The sequence below is a fragment of the Phyllostomus discolor genome, chromosome 2 (assembly GCF_004126475.2).
Source record: "Phyllostomus discolor isolate MPI-MPIP mPhyDis1 chromosome 2, mPhyDis1.pri.v3, whole genome shotgun sequence".
NCBI lineage: Eukaryota > Metazoa > Chordata > Mammalia > Chiroptera > Phyllostomidae > Phyllostomus > Phyllostomus discolor.
In genome coordinates, this window is record NC_040904.2 from 116,128,231 (window position 1) to 116,153,952 (window position 25,722).

Below are 25,722 nucleotides of genomic sequence, written 5' to 3' on the forward strand. Positions count from 1 at the left end.
ATTCTTAATTACCTATTCTGTGACTTACAAATTCATTCCAACTTTTAAAAATGCCTATTTGTTGTAGCTCCAGTGCCACTGCCCAACTTAGACAAGAATTTTTAAGTAAGCGTAACTATCCTACAGAAAAAAATCAGGATTGGCTGGGAGGAGGAGGGCAAAGGGGAAAAAAACTGGGACAACTCTAATAGAATAACAATAAAAAAAAAAGAAAATTCCTCTTGTTTTAGTCTAATAGTGAAGGTCTGTGGGCTTACACTACATTCTGTTTTCATTTTTGGTTCTCTTCAGTTTGTATTTATGTGGTGCTGATTGCTGCATTTTGTTTTTACATTTCTAATTACTATTTATTATTTACATAGTGGTACACATTTTTATTAAACAGAACTTTTTTGTTGTAATTTGTCATACCAGAAAAAATTTTAATTTCAGGCTCTGATAGTACATCATTTCCTTGTATTTGACTTTAAGCATAACACAATGATGGAAAAACTCTTAAGCTGCATTTAGTATTTTAAATTGTATAAGTAATTTCATCTAATAAAGCATTTGTGGTCTAATTAAAAATAAATAAATTATAAAACAATATAATAATGGGGTAAGGAATTAAAAATACAGCTTTAAATCTGGCCAGCCTATAAGTAGACTGTGCAAAACATCGCTTATTTCTCTTAGATGACAAGATCTCATTAAAGTCCATTAATACTTATGATGATATCAAAGCATTTTAAATTAAGTAAAATGGAGGTTATGCAATTATAATTTTCATCATCTGCAAATGGTTTGTTTTGGGAACTTATCTGAAGGAACATATGACAGTTTCCAGCACAAATTTACATCCTCAGTCCTTGCAGAAAGCATCCTGCTTTCCATGGAAGTCAAGATACTGTGCAAGAAAATGAAAGTAACTTGAGAGAAGTGTTAAGCATTTTATACAGTCTCAAGTACCAGCATTTGGTATACCCCAGAAACTAAGCAACAGGGACATAGGTAACAATGGCAGCCAAGGTCAATGTGAGAGACAAGGATCAAGAGGGGAGGGAAGGGACAAAAAAAGATCCCTAGTTCCCAAGCTCCAGGAAAAGACATCACTAGAGTGTCTTGTGCAGTGGTCTCTAAACATGTCTGATTGTGCTGCTTTATCAGTAACAACAAATGCGTGGGTTTCCATTTGCTTACTTACGTATTATTAACAGAGTATAGGAATTATAAAATATATGAAAATATTTTTAAAATGAAAAATGAAACAATATTTTACATTAATTTTTATTTTATTTAATGCAAGAAAAAAGAATAGTTTTATATGCACTCAAGTGGATTCATGTGGTGTCAGTGGAGGCTCTGTGTAGTCAGCCAGAACCCAGGGAAGAGAGGAACTCCTATAGCCACCCAGCATAAGGAGCCCCTCCCCACCACAGGTGTCAACAGAGGCCAAGTGAGAGCCTGACTTCTACCTCCACTTGGAAATAATAAGATTTCCCTAGCAGAGCAGTGTCAAATAAAACCAGCTAACATAGAGGTTTACATACGATCCAGAGTATTGTAACGCAATATACCAAATGTCTGGGCTGCAATTTTAAAAAATCACTTATCCTACCAAAATCCAGGAAAACAACAACGTAAATGGAAAGAGACAATCAACAGATGCTAACACTGAAAGTACAGATGTTAGAATTAAGTGACACACAAGCAGCCATGATAAAACTGCTTCAACAAGGAACAAAAGCCACATAACAGTGAAGAGAGATTCTTATCAAAAACATTCGAAGACAGAAGAAGAACCAAATGGAAATTATAACTGAAAAAAACCATAATAGAAGGTGTTTTGGTTTTTTTTTTTAAATCATGGTCAGGTATGTCAAAAGAACACAGGAGGCAAGTGAAAGTGCTGTCAATGGCCAACGTCAGAAAATTATGAGCAACAAATTAAATAAAGCAGTACTACATTATAACCCAAAGCATAAAATTAATAATACCTATGAGTCCCTCCTGACAGTAATAAGTGACTGAATAAATTAATAAATGTAGGAGACCAATTTACTATGCAGAAAAATCCCAGTTATCTACATATTGCCCACGAAAACAGAACATGATTTCACTCCAAAGAGTACAACATGGAAACAGGGAGAGTAAGAGAGGGAGGGTAAGTGCCTGACAATGTAGAATTCTGATAAACACTATGTCTGCAAGGTGATAACATCAACTTCAATGGTCATAAACCATGCTGATAGATTTGCCCTTGTATGTAATGAAAATGGTAACAGTATTCAAGTAAATACCTCTGCAATCTTCCTCCTAAAAACCCATACCCCAGTCTGTCTAATGATGACAAAAACATCAGAAAAATTCCAACACAGGGGCATCTTAGAATATACCTACTCCTAAAAACTGCCCATGGTCAAAGAAAAAAAAGGGAGGATAGAAATGGGGAATGAGAAATAAAAAAAAAAAAAAAAAAAACCTGTTAAACATCATCAAAAACAAGGGATCTGAGAAAATGCCACAACAAAGAGGAGCCTAAGGTGATCTGATTACTAAATATAATGTGGTATCCTGCATGGAATCCTGAAAAGAAAAAACATACTATGAAAACAGTAAGGAAATTCAAATGAACTATGAACTTTACCTAATAGTATTCCTATCACTTGATTAATTATAGGTAATATAGCAGACTAATTAAAAGTATCAATAAAAGGGCACACTGGGGGAAAGGAGGACTATAACATGAAAACTCTATACTATCTGCTCAATTTTTCTGTAATACTAAAACTGTTGTAAAAATATTAAGCATTAGTAAAAAAATAACAAAAGCCTCTAAAAAGAAAACCCCCAATGGAGGAGACTAATAGCAGAATGGAGAAGACAGAGGGAATAATCAGTGAGGGTAAAACAGAAATTATGCAATCTAAACAAAAGAAAACAGATTTGGAGGGGAAAAAGTTCTTTTAAATGGAGCCTCAGGGATCAGTAGGACTATAACGAAAGATGTAACTTTCAAGGAAAAAGAAGACAGGGCTGAAAAAACATTCAAAGAGGCCCTGGCTGGCGTAGCTCAGTGGATTGAGCGCAGGCTGCGAACCAAAGCATCGCAGGTTCGATTCCCAGTCAGGGCACATGCCTGGGTTGCAGGCCACGGCCCCCAGCAACCACACAATGATGTCTCTCTCTCTCTCTCCCCCTTCCCTCTCTAAAAATAAATAAATAAAACCTTTTAAAAAATTCAAAGAAATGTCTGAAAATATTCCAAATTAGGCAAAAGACAATAACCCACAGAAAGACGAGTCTGAGCAAACCCTGGAAAGGATAAACCAAATCACAATACAAATTTCTTTAAAAATCTGAATGAAAATTGGAATTAAAATTTGAGTAAAAAAAATAAAGACAAAGGAAAAAATCTTGAAACCACTGAAAGAAATGGAGAAATACAATTGGAATGATAGCCTAGGAAGACAAAAACTTTTAGACAATAGACCATTTACTCCATCCAAATACCACAGATGGTAAAAAATGTGGCGCCAACTCCACCCACACCAGCAAAGGCCAAGTAGAAACCTAGACTTGCACCTCGGCCTGGCTTCAATATAATGACCCAGCATCCAGCCAGGCAACAGCACAAAAAGACACGTAGGGAGCCTGAATTTCTAACCATTAGGAAGTGGTTAAGTTCCCTACCTCCTACACCCTCAAGATGAGTATTGAGAGCCAGGACTTTCACCAATAACTACCAGTAATTAAGGCCAAAATTACAATTATAGAGGCTGAAAAGACAAATAAAAAAAGTGAACAAAGTCTAAGGGAACTGTGGGACAGATCAAGTAGACCAACACATGTATTAGGAGGGACCCAGAAGAAAAACAAAACAAGACTGAAAGATTATTTGAAGAAATAATGGCTGAAAACTTCACAAATTTGATAATGAATACAAATCTACAAACCTAAGAATCACAACTTACAATTGAGATAAACTCAAAAGAGAGACACAACAGGATACATTATAATCAAACTGTAGAAAAACAATCTTGAAAGCGGGAAGTACCAGGAATCCTCAGTAAGATTTCCCACCAATTTCTCACCAGGAAACACTGGAAACACCCAAGGGCAGTGATGATGACATTATATGAAATACTGAGAGAAAACACCTTTCATAAAAGAATATTATCTCTCCAGCAAAACTATTATCCAAACATGAAGGAAAAATAAAGAAATACCCAAGTAAAAGCTGATGGAATTCTTACCACTAGACCTACTCTATAAGAAACACTTGAGAGTCAAAGAGTTATAATGAAATAACAGTAACTTGAGCAGAATGAAGGAAAAAGATCTTTAGTATAAGAAACTCCATGTGCAGCCCCAGCTGGTATGGCTCAGTGAATTGAGAGCCAGACTTTGAAGCAACAGGTTGCCAGTTCGATTCCCAGTCAAGGCACAGACCTGGGTTGCAGGCCAGGTCCCCAGTAGGGGATGTGGGAGAAGCAACCACACATTGATGTGTTTTTCCCTCTGTCTCCCTCCCTTCCCCTCTCTCTAAAAATAAATAAATAAAATCTTTAAAAGTAAAGAAACTACATACACAGATACAAAATGTAGTATTATTGTATTTTATAAGTATACTTTTTATTTCCTACATGATTTTGAAGGCAGATATACAAAAAAATTATAAATCTGTTATTAAGCATATAATGTTTAAGATTTAATTTATTACACCATAAAGGAGGATGGGGCTATACAGGAACAATTTTTAAATGCCAATTAAGTTGTTTTCAAATCACATTAGACAGATATAAATTTATGTAAACGTAATCCCCATGGTAATCACAAGGACAATTATCTAAAAATTATACACAAAAGAAAATGAGAAGAGAACCAAAACAATTCACTACAAAACAAAATCAACTAAATACACATACAAAATACAGTAATGGAGGGAATGGATTACACAACAGGTATTAGACATACAGGCAGGAAAAAAAGGCAAAAAAAAGTCCTATGTCAGAAATAACTAAATATAAAGAGATTAAAGTTTCTGATCAAAAGGCAGACATTGGTAGAATGGAAATTAAAAATGATCCAACTATATGTAGTCTACAGGAGACTTCACATCTCACATACAAATTCACTAGTATTTGTTGCTATAGTAATATAAAACACAAAATAAACTTTTAAAAATTTTATCAAACCCTGATGAGCCAAAGAAAAACAATATATACTGGCAAGAGGGTAAATTCATCAAGCAGATATGGTAATTATAAAGATATATGCACCAAATATCAGAGTCCCAAAATATACTAAGCAAAAACTGACGAATCTGAAGGGAAAAATAGGCAAGTATAGATTTATAGTTAGAGAATTCAATGAATATACCATTTCCAATAACGGATAGACCATCCAGACAGAATTTTGGTAATTAAATACAAGATGTGAATAATACTGTAAAACAACTAAAGCTAACTCCACCTAACAATAGCAGAATAAATATACTTCTCAAATTCACATGAAACTATTCTTCATGTGATAAGATTAAAGATTAAAAACACATGGTATCTTTTTCAATCATGTGAATGAAACCAGAAATACATCACGGAAGGAAAACTGGAAAATTCACAGATATTAAAATTCACACACTTAAACACTGATTCAAAAAAGAACTCAACAAGAAATCCTAAAAATACTTAGCAGACAAATGAACACCAAACAACAAAATAACAAAAGTGATGGGATGCAGAGCAATCAGTGATCAAAGCAAAATTTATCATTGTAAATACCTATCACTGTTAAGATATCAAATCAATAACCTAATGTACACCTCAAAGAAATAGAAAACAGAACCCAAAGCCAGAAGGAAAAAATAATAAAGATTAAAGTGGAGATAGGCAGAGAGGGCTCACCTCTTCACACAGCCACATCAAAATTACAACTAAGATGTAAACATCACTCAGAACAGTTAGAGATGCAGCTGAGTAGAAGTCTGACAACTGCAGAACTGAGAAAAATCACAGTCCATCCAGACTGCTGGGAGGGACACAGACGGAGGGCAGGGTGGTCCCTCTCACCCACCTGTGGTGGACAGAAGTTCAGGAGGGATATCTCAGGAGAGAGGAGTCCCAGCCCCACACAAGGCTTCCCAACCCAGGGTTCCACAGCCAGGAAGATAAGGCTCTGCAACTTCTGGCTGCAAAAAACCAAAGCAGATTGAGGCGGTGGAGGGAGACTGCTAGAGCCCCAAGCAGTTCCTCTTGGAGAACCCATACGTGGACTCATCCATCTACTCAGATTCATTCCCTTTGAGCTCCAGCATAGGAGTTGCACCTTGAAAGGCACCAGTAGCATTAAGGTGTCTGGCATCAAGGCAAGAGCTCAGGGACAGCCTTCTCCCAGATAGAAAGGCAGGCAGAGCCACAGAGCCAGCAGTCCAGTGCCATATCTGAGACTCCATCAACCTGGCTGACACTGTTTGACCCACCTTGGAGATCCCCAGAGGCTATGCCCAACCCAATTTACGGGCCAATCCAAACTGCTTTTCCATATGAATGGCTGGTCTTGGCTCAAGCTTCACAACATCCTAAATCCTCTAGAGCAAGCAACTGCTGACTTCAGGAAGCCCCAGGCCTGGCACTAGTGGCAGGCAGCCTAGATTCTCAACTTGGCTTCACCTGCTAATCTCCAAGCCCAGCATAAGTAGCAGTCATCTCAGATTGCTTTATAGCTCAGACAGGGTGGCCCCAGGCAAAGCAAAGGTCAGGGCTGACCTTTGCCTGCACCACCCAGGAAACCCCAGAGCCAGCGCATGCTGTGGACAGCTACAGACCATGTTGGGAGCACCACCACCATGATGCTACACAGATGATCCTCCATGGAGGGCAGAGGTTGGTGGTAAGTGATTACAGCCAATCCTTGCAGCTGACTGGTCTGAGTAAATCTCTCCCATTGATCTGCCAACAGCAATCAAAGCTACACTACAACAGGAGGGTATACTTAGCCCACACAAAGGGTACCCAGCTTAGGTGATAGGGGAGGCTGTGCCACTGGACCATACAGGACACCCACTACATTAGCCCATACTACCAACACCCGGAGTCAAAGTAGCTCTACTTAATATACAGAAACAAACACAGGGAGGCTGCCAAATGAGTAGACAAAAAAACATGGCCCAAATGAAAGAACAGATCAAAACTCTAGAAAAAGAGCTAAACAAAATGGAGATAAGAAATCTATTAGGTGCAGAGTACAAAACAATGGTTATAAGGTTGCTCCAGGAATTTAGTGAGGACTTCAACAGCATAAAAAAGATCCAGTCAGAAACAAAGGATACACTAATTAAAATAAAGAACCATTTACAGAGAAACAACAATAGAGTGGGGGGAAGCCAAGAATCAAATCAAGTGTGGAGCGTAAGGAACTAAAAAACAACCAACTGGAACAACAAGAAGAAAAAAGAATCCCCCCCCAAAAAAGGAGAGTGTCACAGCCCCTGGGACAACTTCAAGCATTCCAACACTTGCATCATAGGGGTGCCAGAAGGAGTAGAGAAAGAGCAAGAAATTAGAAATCTATTTTAACAAATAATGAAAGAAAACTTTTCTAATTTGGCAAAGGAAATAGACATGCAAGACCAGGAAGCACAGAGTCCCAAACAAGATGGATGCAAAGAGGCCCACGCCAAGATTCATCATAATTAAAATGCCATAGTTTAAAGATAAAAAGAGAATTTAAAAGCAGCAAGAGAAAGTAAGTCAGCTACCTACAGGGTAGTTTTCATAAGACTATCAGCTCATTTCTCAAAAGAAACTTTACAGGCTAGAAGGAACTGGCAAGAAATATTCAAAGTCATGAAAAGCAGGCACCTACAGCCAAGGTTGCTGTACCCAGCAAAGCTATCATTTAGAATTGAAGGGCAGTTAAAGAGCTCCCCTGACAAGAAAAAACTAAATGAGTCCATCATCACAAAATCATTATTATAAAGGGCCTTCCTTATTTAAGAAAAAGAAGATCTAAAGTATGAACAATAAAATGGCAAATGCGTATCTACCAAAAACTGATTCTAAAAAACAAACCAAGCAAACAAGAACAAAGACAGAATCATGGATCTGGAGAGTGTTTTGATGGTTTCCAGATGGGACAGGAGTGTGGGAGAGAGGGCCAAGAAGTGAGGAGATTAAGGGAGTACAAATACACAGTTACAGAATAGCCATGGGGATGTAAAGTACAGTATAGGAAATGAAGTAGGCAAAGAACCTATATGCCTGACCAATGGACATGAACAATGGTGGGGGGATTGTGTGAGGGAGTGGGAGTGCTGGGTGGATGGGGGCGAAGAGGGAAAAATCAGGATGGGTAATTATATAATCAATAAAATATAATTTTAAAAAGATTAAAGTGGAGATAGAGAATAGAAAAATAGAATCAATGAAACCAGAAGTTGATCATTTGAAAAAAGTTGACAAATCTCTTAGTTAAACTAAGAAAAACAAAAGATGCAAAGAACAGAGAAACAAAAGAAGGGACAATACTACACATTATCCACCCGCCCCTCCGCAAAAGAACTGATTAAATACTATGGAGAATTATGTACCAACAACTTGGATAACATAAAAGAAATGGACAAATTCCTTAAAACACACAAACCACTAAAGCCAATTCAAAAAGAAACAGAAAATATCAACTGGCCTTTGAGAAGCAGAGGTTAAATCAGCCATCACAAACCTTGCAATAAAGAAAAGCTCAGAACCAAATGGCTTCACTGGTGAATTCTGAAACATTGAAAGAACTAATACAAATTCTTCTCAAACTCTTCCAAAAATCAGAATACAATGAAACATTTTGCCATCCCTATTCTATTAGGCCAGCATTATCATGATTCCAAAGACAGACTAAGACAACACAACAAAGAAAATTACAAATCAGTGTCCCCTGTGAATATACACACAAAAATCCAGAATAAAATATTACTGATTAAGCAGCATATTAGAACTATTATACACCATAACCAAGTGGAATTTATTCCAGTAATGCAAGAATGGTTCAATGTAATACACATGAATAAAATGAAGGTAAAAACCATATGAAGGAAAGGAAGATTTTGACAAAATCCAAGGTATAGACTCTCTATACTACAGAAAACAGACTGCCTGCTGTAAGAGGGGAGGGGGATTGGTGAAAAAGGTGAAGGAATTAGGCAAAGAAAAAAACCTCACAGACAACAGTATGGTGATTACCATAGAAAATAGGTGGTAGGGGGAGGCAGAAGAGGGTAAAGAAGGGATAAATGGTGATAGAAGACTTGAACACACAATACAACATACAGATGATATATTATAGAATTGTACACTTGAAACCTCTATAATTTTATTAGCCAATGCCATCCCAATAAATTCATTAAAATTTAAAAACTCTTGAAATTAAAAACTCTTGCCCTGGCTGGTGTGGCTCAGTGGACTGAGCACTGGCCTGTGAACCAAAGGGTCGCTGGTTCAAATCCCAATCAGGGCACATCCCTGGGTTGTGGGCCAGGTTCCCAGTAGAGGGGTGCGTAAGAGGCAACCTCACATTGATGTTTCTCTCCCTCTTTCTCCCTCCGTTCCCCTCCATCTAAAAAAATAAATAATCTTTAAACAAAATAAATAAGATAAAAACTCTTGTATATGCAATATATTATTAAGAAAGTAAAAAGAGCCCAGATGTGTGGCTCACTGGGTTGGGCATTATCCCACAAGCCAAAAGGTCACTGGTTCAATTCCAGGTCTGGGCACATGCCTGGGTTATGGGCCATATTCCCAGTTGGGGGCATGGGAGAAACAGCAGATTGATGTTTCTCTCACACATCAGTGTTTCTCTCTTTCTCTTTCTCCCTCCCTTCCCCTCTCTGTATACATAATAAAGTATTTTTTTAAAAAGAAAGTAAAAACACAGTCTACATGTAGCAATTATTGCAACCATATATCAGATAAGGGATTTACATTCACAATATATAAAGAATTCTTACAACTCAAGAACAAAAGGAAAAACAATTCCAGCATAGGCAAAGGACTTCGATAGTTCTCCAAAAAATACATACATGGTCAATAAGCACAAGAAAACATGCTCAACATCATTAGTCTTTAGGGATATGTAAATCACAACCACAAAGAAATACCAGTTCACACCTACAAGGCAACTATAATCAAAATATTTTTAAAACAAAAATAATTGTTGGAAAGATGTATGGCAAAAGGTAACCTTTGTGTATTGCTGGTAGAAATTGTAAAATGATATTGTTATTGTGGAAAACAATTCAACAGGTCCTCAAAAAACTAAATGAAAAATTATCCTATGACCCAGCAATTTCACTCCTAACTACCAAATTTTGCAGTGTATAATGCACATTTTTTTGCCCAAATATTAGAGAGAAAAATAAGGATGTCCATTATACATGGATAAAATGACTACATACCATGGATATAATAATAGGAATAATAATTTTGTGTATAATGTGCACAAAAATGTAGGTGTGCATTAAACACGGGAGCACATTATACACGGCAAAATATGGTGTATATACCCACAAGAATTGAAAACCAAGACTCACACTGATACTTACAAAGCAAAGTTTGTTGCACCATGATTCACAGTAGCCAACAGGTGGAAACAACCCAAATGTCCATCAATAAATGAAAAGATACACAAAATATGGCATATACAAACAATGAATTATTTCATCATAAAAAGTAACACTAAAAACATGGATGAAAGTGAAAATATGATGCTAAGTGAAATAAACCCACAAAAGGATAGCTACTGTAGGACTCCAGTTATATGAAATATCTAGAATAGACAAATTCAGAAAGACACAAAGTAAAGACTATCAGGGATAGGGGGAAATGAGGAGTTTTTGGCCTGTCAATGAGTTTCTCTGTGGGTTCTGAAAAAGTTCTGGAAACAGAGGTGATGGCTTCATATGATAAATAAATGCCACTCAAAGTATAATTTAAAATGTTTAAAATCAGAAACTTTATTATACATACTTAGCACATTAAAGAAATAAGTTATTTCCCTCCTTTTTTAATTTTCTGGAATGGTTCAAATAACACTGAGATAACCTAGTTAAAAAATTTCATTTTTACTTTATTTTTATTCTTTACACTATTACAGATGTCCCATCTGTCCACATCTCCCCCGCCCCTCCCTTCCCTCTGGCAATCACCACACTAATGTCTAGGTCTATTTGTTGGAATTCTGAGAGATCATTTGAGCCTATGTCTTTTTGTGGGGTAGTTTTTAAATAATCTCTCTTTCTTCTATAGAAATTTCTCTGCTTTATTGTACATGCTCTGGAATCAATTTAGGGAAATTATATTTTCACATTTTATGTAGGGTTATATAATGTGGTTCCTTAACTACTGATTTTCAACTTTCCCTGTTTTGATGATTAAGTACAGCCTGTCATTTCCAATTTTTTGAATTTGTGCATTTTAAAACCTCTTCTCATTATATTAACTATTGGTTTTTAAAAGATTTTATTTATTCATTTTTAGATAGAGGGAAAGGGGAGGGAGAAAAAGAAGGAGAGAAACATCAATGTGTAGCTGCCTCCCCTGTACCCCCTACTGGGGACACGACCACAACCCAGGCATGTGCCCTGACTGAGAATCAAACTGGTGACCCCTTGGTTCGCAAGCTGACATTCAATCCACTGAGCCATGCTAGCCAGGACTAACTACTGGTTTTTCTAGTTTTCCAAAGACCTGATTTTTCATAGAAGCAGCATTCTTAATTATTTTAGTACTGTATTTCCTAATTCATTATTTTCTACTCTTATCATTATTGCTTCTTTTAGTTTGTTTTCCTTATAAACTTTTTGAGTTGAATACTTAATCCACTTATTTCCATTTTTACTATGAATGTTCCTGAGCATTTTTATAATGCAAAAATAACACTGATATCTTAAAGACTGCATCCACCAAAAAAGGAAACTAAACACCAATCTCACTTATGAATACCAATGGATTCAAAAATCCATTAAAATCCATTAATAGATTTAAAAGGAGAAAAAGATACATAATCTCTTCCACAGACACTGAAAAGATCTTCAAAACTTGATACTCATTTCTAGTCAAATGCTTAATAAAACAGAAATAATGGATATTTCTTTAATATGATAAAATATATTTACCTCAACCCTAAAGCCAGCATCTAATTTAATAAGGAAACACCAAATGCATTCCCACTAAAAAAAGAAAAAGATATTTACTATTTCCACTATTTAAAATTATACTGGAGTTATTAGGAAACACTGTCAAGCAACAAAATAATGGGAATAAGAATTAGAAAGGAAGTTTTTAAACCTTATCTTTTTACAGGTGATATGATGGGTTAGTTTAAAAAAATACCAGATACAAATTGGTAAAATAGTCACAGAGATGTTAATTATATCACAGGGAATATAGTCAATGTCAAAATAACTATGTATGGGCCCATGTGGGCACTCAAAATATCAGGGTACCACCCTGTAAAGTACATTACTGTCTAAACTTTATGTTGGGCCTCTGAAGTTAATACTGAATAATACTGAATGTAAACTGTAACTGAAAGAAAAAAATATGAGAATTAACCAATAATGATGATTCAGTTAAGTAGCAGGTATTTAAGATCAATAAAATTATATATGCACACATTATGTACACATACACACACAAAAGGATGGAAGACCTCACTTAAAATAACAAAAGATAAAATACCAATAAAGTCAACAAGAATACTAATAGAACAAGTAGAATGAAATCCCTTGTTCTATAAAGTACACTTGGACATCAAAAAGATGCTCAGTATGCTGAGGATGGTACGGCTCAATGGATTGAGCACCAGCCTGTGACCCAAAGGGTCACCGGTTGGATTCCTAGTCAGGGCACATGCCTGGGTTGCAGGCCAGGTCCCCAACAGAGAGTGAGTGAGAGGCAATTACGCATTGATGTTTCTGTCTCTCTCCCCCTTCCTTCCCCTCTGTCAAAAAATAAAATAAATTTTTAAAAATCATAAAAAAAAAAAAAAACAGATGCTGAGTATGATGAGTCTCAAGGTCAGTTATTTGGAAGCCGGTATTTGACCCTCAACTCAACTGTAGATGAGAATCAACTCCAAATGGGTTAAAGATTTAAATGTTAAAAGGAAGCCTTATAAACATTACAAGAAAACATGGAAAGTATTCCTTTATAGCCTAGGAGCAAAAAAAAAAAAAAAAAAATATATATATATATATATATATATATATATGAAGCAAAACCTAGAAGCAATAATAGAAAACTGTTAAGTCTGACAATATTAAAATTTAAAATTCTACATGATAAAACATTTATATAAGCCTCCAATCACAGTTATATGTAACATGGATGACTCTTATCACATATTAATGCCATTTACACAGAGTTAATAAATCAAACCATGAAGTCAGAAGTCACAATTAGCAGCTTACCTCTGAGGAAGGGGAAAATAATTAGACAAGAGTGCAAATGGCCTGATGGAGAACTAGGCGTGTTCAGTTTCTTTTCTTTAATCAAATTGGGAAGTTTTGTGTGTACATATATTTATATATTTGTATTTATATATAAATATATATAATATATATTTTAATTGATTTTAGAGCAAAGAAGGGGGAAAGAGAAACATCCATTTGTTGTTCCACTTATTTACGCATTCATTAGTTGCTTCCTATATGCACCCTAACCAGGTACTGAACCTGCGACCATAGAGTCAGGTCAATGCTCTAACCAACTGAGTGACCCAGCCAGAGCTAGTGTTCCGTTTCTTGAAGTAGGATCTTAAAAATCGAAAGACTTAGATTTGATTATTTTAGTAACAGTACGAGACAGGAATTACTAGTTCTGCACATGAAAATGAGGCAAGGCACAAGGAAGTTAATTTGCCCAGGACACACATGATGACTGGGGGGGCCAGGACTTTAACCCAAGCCAACTAAAGCCTGCATTCCTACCAAAATCGTCAACATCAAACACTGGAGATTATCATTAGTCTGATCCTTTCCATCACCATTATAGCCTTCTTTATATTACCAAATTTGAAATATGCCTCCCCAATGCAAATTCTATGAAAGTGAGCCCCAACGCAAATTCTATGAAAGTGAGCAGTACGCCTACTTTACTTTCCACTGTACTATTCCCAGCAACTAGCACAGTACCTGCAACATAGTGAGTGGCCAGTAATTGTTTCATGAACAAATTACCAATGATTTTGTTCATTAAAATAAATGTTCAGTTTAAAAGGGAAAAAAAAAGATCAAAACCCAAACAAAGAAAAAAAGAGTGAAAGAGGCAAACAATTCACAGAGAAAACAATTACCTCTGAAATACGATAAACCTCTCATCATCATTCCTAACAAAAGGAATGCTGTGTTAATCTTTTCTGCTGGAGAAGCTATAGACAGACACTTCCACAATATTACTGAGAAGCATGCAAACTGGTACAACTCTTAACACAGGGAAATTTAATAATGCCTAACAAACTAATGTATGTGTTTACTTTTGACCAAGTAATCCTGCTTCTAAAAGTTTAACCTGAAACCACACCTTCTCAAATACAAAGTCGAGATGTATGTACCAGATTACTCACCATCTATTATTTCTAACAGTAAAAGATTGGAAATAACCCAAATACCATCACCAACAAAGTGATTAAGTAAACTAGTACACAGCCCAGTGTTGTCTTGTATGTGATTAACCACAGCTCTTGGGATGTGAGGGAATCACACCATAATTTGCAGCATTTGCCATGAAAACACTACCACTATGGCTTAATATCAAGTGGCCAACACAAAACTGAACCCAAAATTGGGAAAAGATGCACAGAAGTACACCATTATGTATATTTGCATCATACAAATACAGAAGTTGGAAATAACCTCAAGAGCACAGATATATAATAAGTGTATAGAAGTGTTAAGTTCTGAGTATTTATTTCCTTTTTTCTCAATAATGTAGTGGTCTCAACTGTGTTCCCCCAAAATTTGTATCTTGAAGCCCTAACCCATATTAAACTCTATTTGGAATAGAGCCTTTAGGGAGGCATTAGTTAAGCTATCTACAAGCCTGGAAAAACAATCTCACCAGAAGCCAACCAGGAAAAACATCTTATTTTGGACTTCTAGCCTCCAGAACTATAACAAAGTAAGTTTCTATTATTTGAGACCTCCAGTCTTTGGTATTTTGTTATGATGGCCCTAGCAGACTAATACAAATACAATGTTTCTATCCATTTCTATAATTTAATTTTTAATAACAGGTGTTTTTAATAATTGGCTCACAAAATTTGTGAAAATTTAACTGTATAGCCATAAAAAAGAAAACAGTCTACAGATATAGAATAATTTCCCAGACACACTGTGAAATGAAAATTGGAAGATACAGTACAGTATATACTGTATGGTGCCCTTTGGCTAGGAAAAAAGAGAAACTAAGAATGAATTATATATTTCCATAATTTTTCAGACAGAACAGAAAACATACAATAGTAACAACTGAACAATGATACCTATAAAGAATGAATAGGAAATCAAGAGAAGACAGAAATGGGAGCTGGATTTTGCTGAGTTTATCTTTTTATGTACATTTTACTTGTGAACCATGCATATAAATTAAAAAATAAACTAAATCAAAAAGGCCTTAAAATTGAAATCAACCTTCAAAACTAAAAAATGAGATAATCAGTCCTAAGCCAAGCTTTAACAATTTGAAAAATCATATTTGTAACCCCTCCAATCGCCCAAAAAAGAACACTCAAAAGAGGAATCATTCCAGTAGCATTCATTTACCTTTATATATAAAAATGACAAGTTTATATCCAAAATTCTGCATAGTATTTGAGATATTTCATTTCTAAGATATGAAGACAATAATGGAATCAAATGAGATTATAAGATAAATCTGGTTAATGCTGTTAAAGAATAAAATGATTAAAACTATTTACAACAGTTTCAGAAGAATGGCTGGTTTTGATCAGATCATGAATTACCTGTTTGTATTCACTGACACAACTTTGGCAGCAAAATCTTTTCTGCTGACCATCAATCACCAGGACGTTGTTTCCAGCACCTTTGCTGGGTAGGTATTCTCCACATTGTTCACAGCAATTCATTATCAGACCATTGGCCATTCTGTATCTATTAAAGCAGTGGTCACTGCAGAGCTTATGAGTCATATTTTTAAAGCTAACTTCATGGCGAATCTAAAAGAAAAACAACAAAAATTTAAAGAACAAATGAGTATGACAGGTAGACAAGTAACAAGGTACTTCAAGAGAAAAAGAAATCCCTCAATAATTTTTTTTTGTGGAATGCTTATGGGAAAAGACAAAGTATATTTCATTATTCCTTGAACCATCTGTATACACACAAGGAATACATGTATGACGCAGGGAGGACCACCAGCGACATAACTACAAACTCCTCTAGAGGTATCTAAAAATAGGAAACAACCCAGTTTGGTTATTGTTAGTATAAAGCTTGTAAAAAGGAACTATGAAAATACGCTGCTTTACAAAAGGGAGGAGAGAGAACCAATATTATAAATTATTCCCACTTTTCTTTTTTAATCAAATGCAAACATTTTAATACAATATTAACAATGTGAAGTTACCAGAAAATATTCCCTCCACTTTCTCATTCTTTTTTTTTTTTTAAATCTTCACCCAAGGACATTTCTTCATTGCTTTTTAGAGCGAAAGAGAGAGAAAGAGAAAACACAAATGTGAGAGAAAAGCATCGATCGATCGACTGCCTCCTGTACACGTCCAGAACAGGAATCATATTCCCTTGGACAAGGCATCATTGCAGCCGGAGGAGGAATCAAACCCACAACCTTTCAGTTACAGAAGAACACTCCAACAACCTGAGCTACACTGATCAAGGCCACTGTTCTACTTCTTAAGCAAGATTGTTGTCTTACTACTTTAGTCATTCTATTGGCTTAAACACTGGTTTTGACCAGAAGGGTTCCCAACCTCAGGAAAAAAAGTCAATTCACATTATATCATATTATAATTTTTCCTAAATCATTCTCACTATAAAAAGAATGAGAATTAGATCAATTTTATATATCATCACATTTAAAGAAATACACACTGATAAGAGTATAACTGTTTATAAAGTTAAAAATATTTCCATTATTTAGAACTAAGTGATAAAGCACAAAAATACAAACCTCTGTTAGTTTACCACAAATTGTACATCTTGATTTATTTAGAGCTCCTTTAGTAGGGTTTTGCTTGTCTTCATAGAGAGACAGACAAGACGTACTACAGAATTCCTGGAAGGACTCACTTGAGTCCACTTGAGCAACAATGGTTCCTTTCATTGTAGTTATATCTCTGAAAATAAGAGGAACAACTTAAAGTAAAATTCTATTTTAAAAAATAACAAATTTTTAATTTCTATAGAAACAGAACTATTTTACACTTTTAAATCCTTGCCACTACCTAATATATTCTTAAACCTCTTAACAAGGCTTTCAGATATTAGTAACACTTTAAAAAACAAAATGGCTGTTATCATTTATATAGAGTTTAATTTAATGTTAAGACCCAATTTACTGAGGTATAAATTTACAATACCCCCCAAAAATTACAATACCTTTTCAATTCCCCTTCCTTGGGTAAGTAGAAAGCATGAGACATCTAAGTCACAGGAACACGACAAAAATAACCCCACCTACCATTCTATACAACTCTCTAACTGCAATTAGAAATGTTAAGAAATGACATTACTGATAATCTTTGAAGTTTACCTTTAATTCTTAATTTCAAGATCCTACACTGCAGCATGTAAGTCTACTTTAATGCAATGTAAAATTGTGTATAACTGTTCCAATATCTGACTTTATTAAACTCATACAAAACACTACAACCTTTCTACAGCTCTAAGATCAAAAATATCTTCAAATGTCAGCTGCCCCAAAAGATGGTACAAGAAAATCCACCTGGTTTCATCTTGCACATAATATACCATATCCCATTTATTTTTAAACCAGCGAAGCCAGACCTAAAAGTTGGCAGAAAAAAGCATCCTGCCTCTCCAAGGCTGTCAAAAACTTTTATCTGAGTCTTGAAATAGTGAGTATTCCAATAACTTAATGTTCAAAACACACCTAAACAAACACATAAAATCCAAAGACTTGTCAATTTTAATTCTTAATATGAAGACATTATAAAACTTGACCTATTTTAATAAAGAACTACTCATATATAAACTGCTTAACAATTTTATCTAATTAATAAGTATGTAATTTTACAAATTCAAGGAGTAAGATAGAAACTACAGAAAAAATTAATTAGAAGGCCAACCTCAAAGCCTATCCAAATAAAAAGGCTTTTAATCATAAGCCATCTGGGCTTGATGGAGAACGCTCTAAAACCATTATAAATTTCAGTCTGGCTTTAATATTCAATCAACTTGCTTATCAATTTTGAAAACATGGTAATTCAGATCTAACAATTTTCCTAAAATTTTATGCCACCTATATTCAACCATATGGAATTATGTTGAAAAGTAAACCTTACTTTTTACACATAACACAGAGTTTCTTTGGAGCAGGCTTGTGAGAGAAGGAGGAAAGGCAGGTCGTAGAACAAAAGAGATGAGCAGATCCTTTTCGTTGATAAGCTGTTTGTCCCTTTTGTAAAGGTTTTTTGCAGTTTGCACAAGTGACTTTAACTGGTTTAGTAGGTTGCTGTTGGGCAGAAGGCTGGAAAATCTGTTTAGGAAGCGAGGCCACTGGTGATAAAGAATCCACCCCTGGCTGTTTCTGATTTCGAGGAAATGAGGCTGACTGGGAAATCCAAGAATCTTAAAAACAAAATGCACATGAAAGAGTAATGAAACAAGTATTTTCACACAGTGAAACTTGTATCAGAGAAAGAGCTTTAACTTCCCATTTTGTACAAAGACAAGACATTAACAAGGCAGCAGCACAGCAAAGATGTTACAGACAGAAGTTCTGGAGTAAGAATCGCTGATTGACATTCAGGCTCCATTATTTGCTAGACCTGGAAGTTACTTAACCTCTGTACCTAACTCTTCTCTAAACTAGTAACAACATCATATAAATGCTAGACATTAAATGAGATAATACATGTAAGAAGCCACAGTGACTACAACACAGGAAGCACTAAAAAATATTAGCCTTGCCCTAGCTGGTGTAGCTCAGTGGATTGAGTGACAGCCTGTGAACCAAGGTGTCTGTCACTGGTTCAATCCCCAGTCAGGGCACATGCCTGGGTTGCAGGGCAGGTCCCCAGTGGGGGCACACAAGAGACAACCACACACTAATGTTTCTCTTCCTCTCTGTCTCCCTCCCTTCTTCCCCTCTCTCTAAAAATTAAAAAAAAATTAAATCTTAAAAAAAAATGACTCTAACCTCTCGGTGTTTAAAAATATATATCTGATAATATATATTAGCCTTTAGTTATTGAATAGGAAGAATTAATTTGCAAAATATTACTTTAAGAAACATATACATTAATATAAAAGTGTAATAAAATCTTCAACAACCAGAACCTTTGACAAATATAAGTCTTTTAAAGTTTACATACAATTATATTCAGAACATCTTTTTAAGACCAGTTTTTTCATATATACACTCAGTTCCATTGCCTCTAATTATACCATGTAATAACAAAGAAATTAGAGTGTTACACAGAAATGACATTAAGCCAACATACAGTAACAAATCCAACATATTGCTCTACCACTGTCAACAGTTTGAACACAGCACAGAATTGAAGGTACATGTTGCATTAACACTGGAGTGCAGTTATTCATCTGTCCTCCAACAGTGAGCTGCATTGGTACTTAGTTGCAGTCTCTAGCTTACTGCAGAGTTATAGTACCACAGACCTCTCATTACACTACCAAAACCATAATCTTTTTTCATTATGAAACTTTTTAGGCTACAATTTTTTCCTTTCTAATTTCTTCTGAATTTCAAGGAGAAATTCCATATATAAAAAGCTGCCCTGCTATATGCTAAACCATTATTTTCTTTCAACAGTAAGTATAAATTATATCCAGAGCTCAGGAAAACTTCTTTACTATAAAAATTTGAGGAAAGCAATTTCCTAGTTCTGTCCAGTCCACAACCTATATGGTTTCAACAGGCTACACACACTGCTATTCAAATTTTACTGTATTTCACAATCCCTCCAACCAAAACATATATATATATTTTATATACAGAATGAACAATGCAGTCTACATCTTGTTATCCTGCTATCATCATCCAGGTAACTGCACAGTTTTAAATATTGGTAACAATAAATCACTGAAACAACTGGCAATTTTACCTTCTGTGAGGCCTCAATCAAAAACTGTTTGAACATATGCTAGAAGGAATAGTTTTTTTGCAACACAAATACTAGCTCCTTAGGATTTTCAATTTTGTAGGCTTAACATTGCATATATCAGGTCTGTCCAGAAAAAGTCCAGCCATTGTTAATATAACAAGAATGGTTTGCAACAACAATGTAACCTGGCAACCAAGGAGAGTGGACTGGAATGCCCATGTGTAGACAATGACAACTTCACTGTACTCGTCAGTGAGGGCAGCAGGCACCACTGAGTGAGCATGTGTGGCCATCGAATTCAAAATGACTGAGTGAGTAGAGCAATGAATCTGCATCAGATTTTGTGTTAATCTTCACCATTCCTCCTCAGAAATTATTTGGATGATTCAGAAGGCTGCAGCCATTGGCAACTGGTGATTGGCAGTGTCATCATAACAACACACCTGCTCATGCATAGTGTCTCATGCAGAGCTTTTTGGCAAAATATCAAATCATCCAGGCGACTCAGCCCTCTTACAGCCCAGATTTGGCACCCTATGACTTCCGGCTTTTCCCAAAATTAAAATCACCTTTGAAAGGGGAGCGATTTCAGACTAGTTTAGGAAAATATGGCAGAGAGGCAGCTGATGGTCATTAGAAGAACTGTGTGAGGTCCCAAGGTGCCCACTTTGAAGGGGACTGAGGCATCATTGCATCTTCTTTAATAAATGTCTCTATTTTTCATATTACATGGCTGGATACCTTCTGGACAGACCTCATATACTTCAAGGAACCTATTTAAACTTAAAACATCTATTAACTTGACCTTGAACAAAATGGTGCTTTTATTTTCAATTTACTTTTAGGCCCTGTATAAATAATGTGATGGCTCCATTTACCCATATTTCAGCTGTTGAATTTCCCCTACTTTCAAATTTTCATGTCCTCCAATATCAAAAGACCTTTAGGAATATAAGGGACTAATCATTTCATCTAAACTCTCTATTTTATACAAGATACATCATGCATTAGTAGTATATGAGTCCAAGAGCCAGTACACACAGCCAAGATTTTATAACTCCCTATTACAAATAAAAACAGCACATAAACACAAGAGCTAATTCATAAATACATCAGCAGCAAGTATATCTATTTAGTTTTTCTGATGAGTGCTTTACACTCCCTCGTGTTTGAGTAAACAGAAATGCAACTCTTATAACATGTCCCTTTGAGCCAGTAATATTCTAAATAAATATGTATCCCAGATGCATTCATAAGAATATTCATAAGAGTTATTTGTGTAGTATAACCTGGAACTGAGCTAATTAGAGAATTAACAAAATCAAGCATACTTTTAATATGGTCAGAAGTTCAAGATTTATTGCTAGATATTTAAGAAAGTAGGAGGAGGGGCGAGTTTGCAAAACTCTACCTACACTATCCAGGGGTATCCAACCTTTTGGTGTCTCCCAGAGTATCTCTGGGAGAAGAAGAGTTGTCTTGGGCCACACATTAAATATACAAACACTAAAAACTGGTGAACAAAAAATAAACAGTTTTAAAGTAAATTTACAATTTTGTAATGGACTGCATTCATAGCAATTTGGGCTGCATGCATTGAACACCCCTTCACTCAAGATTAAAATTAAATATGCAATTCTCAATGGTGATGTTGAATGTTATTTTCTTTTTGATACTCTTGCTTTTAATATACTTATAAATTATAAAAAAGACAAAATAGCCATTTTAAAACTAATTTGAGCACTATCATTTCTTAAACTTATGTGAGTTGACAAGTTACAATGAAAAACACTCTAATACACAGCTGATAGTAGTATAAATTGACAAGAACTTCCTGGAAAGCAATATAACAGACAATATATTTCTACAACGAATACCCTACAAACATAAATACACACACACACACACACACACACACACACACGGGTAAAGGGTCTTCAAGGGCATGAAAACTTTTCAAAACTCAGTAAAAAAAAACATATTGCTTTCAAAACCACTATTAACCATGCATTTTTCTAAACCAAAAATCTCTAGGGGGACAGGAACAAGTAATATCCTTCAGCTCAGTAACTTCATTTCTAAGAATATACTCTAAAAAAAACTATCAGAAATTTGAACAAAAATGTTCATCATAGATGTACAATAGCAAATATGGGAAAAGCCAAATTCATACCCGTTCATTAGCAGCCATTAAAACTTTTTGTGTAGAAATGTTACTGATATGAGAAAATACAATGTAAAAAAAAACAGAAACAAAACTATACAGAGTGGCATTTCAACCAAGTTAAAAAAGACATAGGAAAAAGACGGAAAGACACCCACTGAAAGCATGAATATTTAGTTAGTAAGACTACAGAGGACATTTTCCCTCATTTTTAAGATTTTATTTATTTATTTTTAGAGAGGGGGGAAGGGAGTAAGAATAAGAGGGAGAGTACCATCCATGTGCAAGTAAAACATCAATCCAATGTCTCTGCACACGCCCCAACTAGCGAGTGGGCCAGCAAAACAGCCATATGCCCTGACCAGGAATCAAGCTGGTGACCTTTCACTTTGCAGGAAGATGATCAACCAACTGAGCCACACTGGTCAAGGCTCCCTCATTTTTTAACTATAGATTTTCCAAACATTCTTTAATAATTAGACATTACTCTTGTAATAAAAAAATAAAATTAAAAAATGGCTAGCATTCATAAAGCATTATACACTGCCTAGGTTTTAAACATTTCTTATTTCCTCCACAATTCCTGGGTTGATAAAGCTGATAATGAACCTAAAATGAGGGAAGAATAAGACACACACAGAGCTATAGAGATAGATGCAGATACACAAACTGGGTTGGGGGCAGGTGAAAGAGAAAGGGATACAGTCATGAGAAAGCTAGAATTCTTATGTTTTCAAAGAGCAAAGCTGCTCAGAGAAAACCTTTATTTGAACCTTCAAATATAAAAAGTATAATAAAAAGCTAATAAGTAAAAATGAAAATCAGTCAAAATTAAACACAGAGAAAGTAAAATAAATCTAAGTGCAATTATACCCTATTATACTGTACCTTAAGTGTGCTAATTTATCTCTTTGTTCTTTATACATTAAAACAATACAACTAAAAATGTATTAGCAAAAAGTAAGTACATGACACATAAGATGCCAAACTGCTAGAATTCAGTGGTGGTGAATATAAGGAGTATTTTTTTAAAATCCTTTAGACATAAGTTTCCAGTTAATTTTCTAATAATTATGGAAAAATATTGTATATAGTTTCATATCTCTTATTAGCTAAGACTTCAAACTTAGAAGTTAATATTACATGAATAAACTAACAAGGTGGCACCAATTACTACAAAAGGAAAAAGCATCAGCCAAAGTTCAAATCCATTTACACGAGGTGGAAGATCACTCACGGCTTACCAGGACTATGATGACTTGCAGATTCTCCATTCTGAAATACATCGCCTGCCACATTCATTCTACCAGGATTAAAAGGTCCTACTCCAGTCTTGGTCTGTGAAGTTAAAGATGGGGTGTATGTTTGTACATTAACACCAAAATTACTTGACTGCAGTCCGTTAGAGACATCTCCCAAGTTCGTATTCTGCAGTGATGTTACATGTGTAATCATTAAGTTCATATCTCGCCCATCGGTATTTTCTAATTGGCCATCATTCACAGAGCTTACACCTGTTTCTAAGGTTGTAACATTAGCAATCTGAATTTCAGAGTCTGGTTCTGTGGTGATGCCACTATTACCCATTCCTGCATTTACCTTACTTCTTGAAAAACTGGAAGTGGAGAAATCTACATCATTGGTTCTATTTTTAGTCTCAGGAGGTTTCCGAGGTTCAATAAAATCGGAAGAATTTTTCTCTTGCCCTTGATTTGTTTCCATGTCCTCTTCATCATCAATGACAATTGTCTCACTTACATTTCCCTTCTGAGAAGCCAAGTCTTTTGAGGAAGGAAGAATTTTGGAATCATTTCCTTGTAGTTCTTCATTTTTTGATGATGTAAATGTTATGGTTCTTTGATCAGTTACCACTGGTGCAGAAGGTAGGGGAGTTTGAACAGGTTCGATAAAAACAACATCATCATCTTCTTCCACTGATGAGTTTTGAAATTTATTAGCTCTAGAAACTAAAGGATTAGATGGACCACTGAATGAATTTCCAACATTCGTAAGACTAGTTGCCATGGCTGTAGTCCCTAATAAAACAGGAGTCTGATCAGCCAATTCTAATTCTCCCACTGAGCCTGTGTCCATGCCAAGGAACCTGTTAAGGAGACAGAAAAAAGAATACAAATGTCAGTACATGACATGTTATATGTTACTCTTACTTGAAAGAATTTTTTTAAGTACCCTTAACTTCCTCTTTATTCTAAATGAAAATGACTCCTTTCTAATATCCAGGAAAAGTTTGATATCCACTCTGTGATCTCCTCTTATTTACTAATTATTTCATGTGAACCTCTAGCAATATAAAAAGAAAGGTAATTATTCACTTTTTAGCAATATTTCCACTTCCATCAGTACCTTTCCATTACACTATTCACTATAAACTAACACTAAAAACAGATAAGCCCTCTTACATACATTTGAGCAGGAAAATAACCAAAATCTAACAGTAAGAATCCCTGATTTATACATTTATCCACCTGTATTAAATAAAATTATATGGCCTAGTCCCTAATTTCCCTTAGCTCGTCTTTTTTTTTTATTAAATCCCTTCTCATACCCTCTGCCCCCATGTAACTGTATGATTAAATCCTTCTAGGAATATAAAATCCTTCTTGACTCTATCCAAAAAGCTTAAATTCTTACCTGTCAGGCACTATGAAGTGTGCTTTACTTATGTATAATTCTCAGTAATGGCCCTCAAAGATACCAAATCCAAATCTGGGAAACCTGTAAATGTTACCTTATATATATATAATATATATATATATATATATTTTTAAAGGGGTCTTTAAAGACTTTGAAGATATGACTCAGGATTGAAAAATGAGATTACCTTGGTGGGGCCCTAAATGCAATTATAACTCCCTTTATCAAAGAAAGGTAGAGGGAAATTACAAGCACAAGAAAAGGCAGTGTGACCATAGAAGCACATTAGAGGAAATTGAGCAATGCAGCCAAGGAATGCTGGCAGTCACCATCAAGAGGCAAGGAATGGATTCTCCCCAAGAGCCCCCTCCACAAGGAAGCATAATCGTGCTGACACCTTGATGTGAGAGCCCAGTGTCACTGATTTCCAACTTCTGACCTCCAGAACTGTGAGAGACAAAATTTCTGTTGTTTCAAGAAAACTTGTTTACCCTCAAGTTTGTGGTAATTTTCTACAACAGCTATAGGAAATAAACACAATCCACTTTTTAGTTACAGCTTCAAAACAACCCTTGGTATAGCTATAA

General features: G+C 35.4%; 1 protein-coding gene across 3 annotated transcripts in view; it reads right to left on the reverse strand.

Annotated features, from left to right (window-relative positions):
• ZMYM2 (zinc finger MYM-type containing 2) overlaps positions 1–25,722 on the reverse strand; it is a 131,082-nt gene that overhangs the window by 58,548 nt on the left and 46,812 nt on the right. For 2 of the 3 annotated variants that reach the window (XM_028532748.2, XM_028532749.2), the window contains exons 3-6: positions 23,725–24,584; positions 18,535–18,820; positions 17,181–17,346; positions 15,994–16,206 (exon numbers count right to left, since the gene is read on the reverse strand). In XM_028532748.2, coding sequence (XP_028388549.1) covers positions 15,994–16,206; positions 17,181–17,346; positions 18,535–18,820; positions 23,725–24,574 — 1,515 coding nt within the window. In that variant the 5' untranslated portion in view covers positions 24,575–24,584. The remainder of the gene's footprint in view (positions 1–15,993; positions 16,207–17,180; positions 17,347–18,534; positions 18,821–23,724; positions 24,585–25,722) is intronic. The other variant, XM_036018390.1, reaches the window with a different exon arrangement.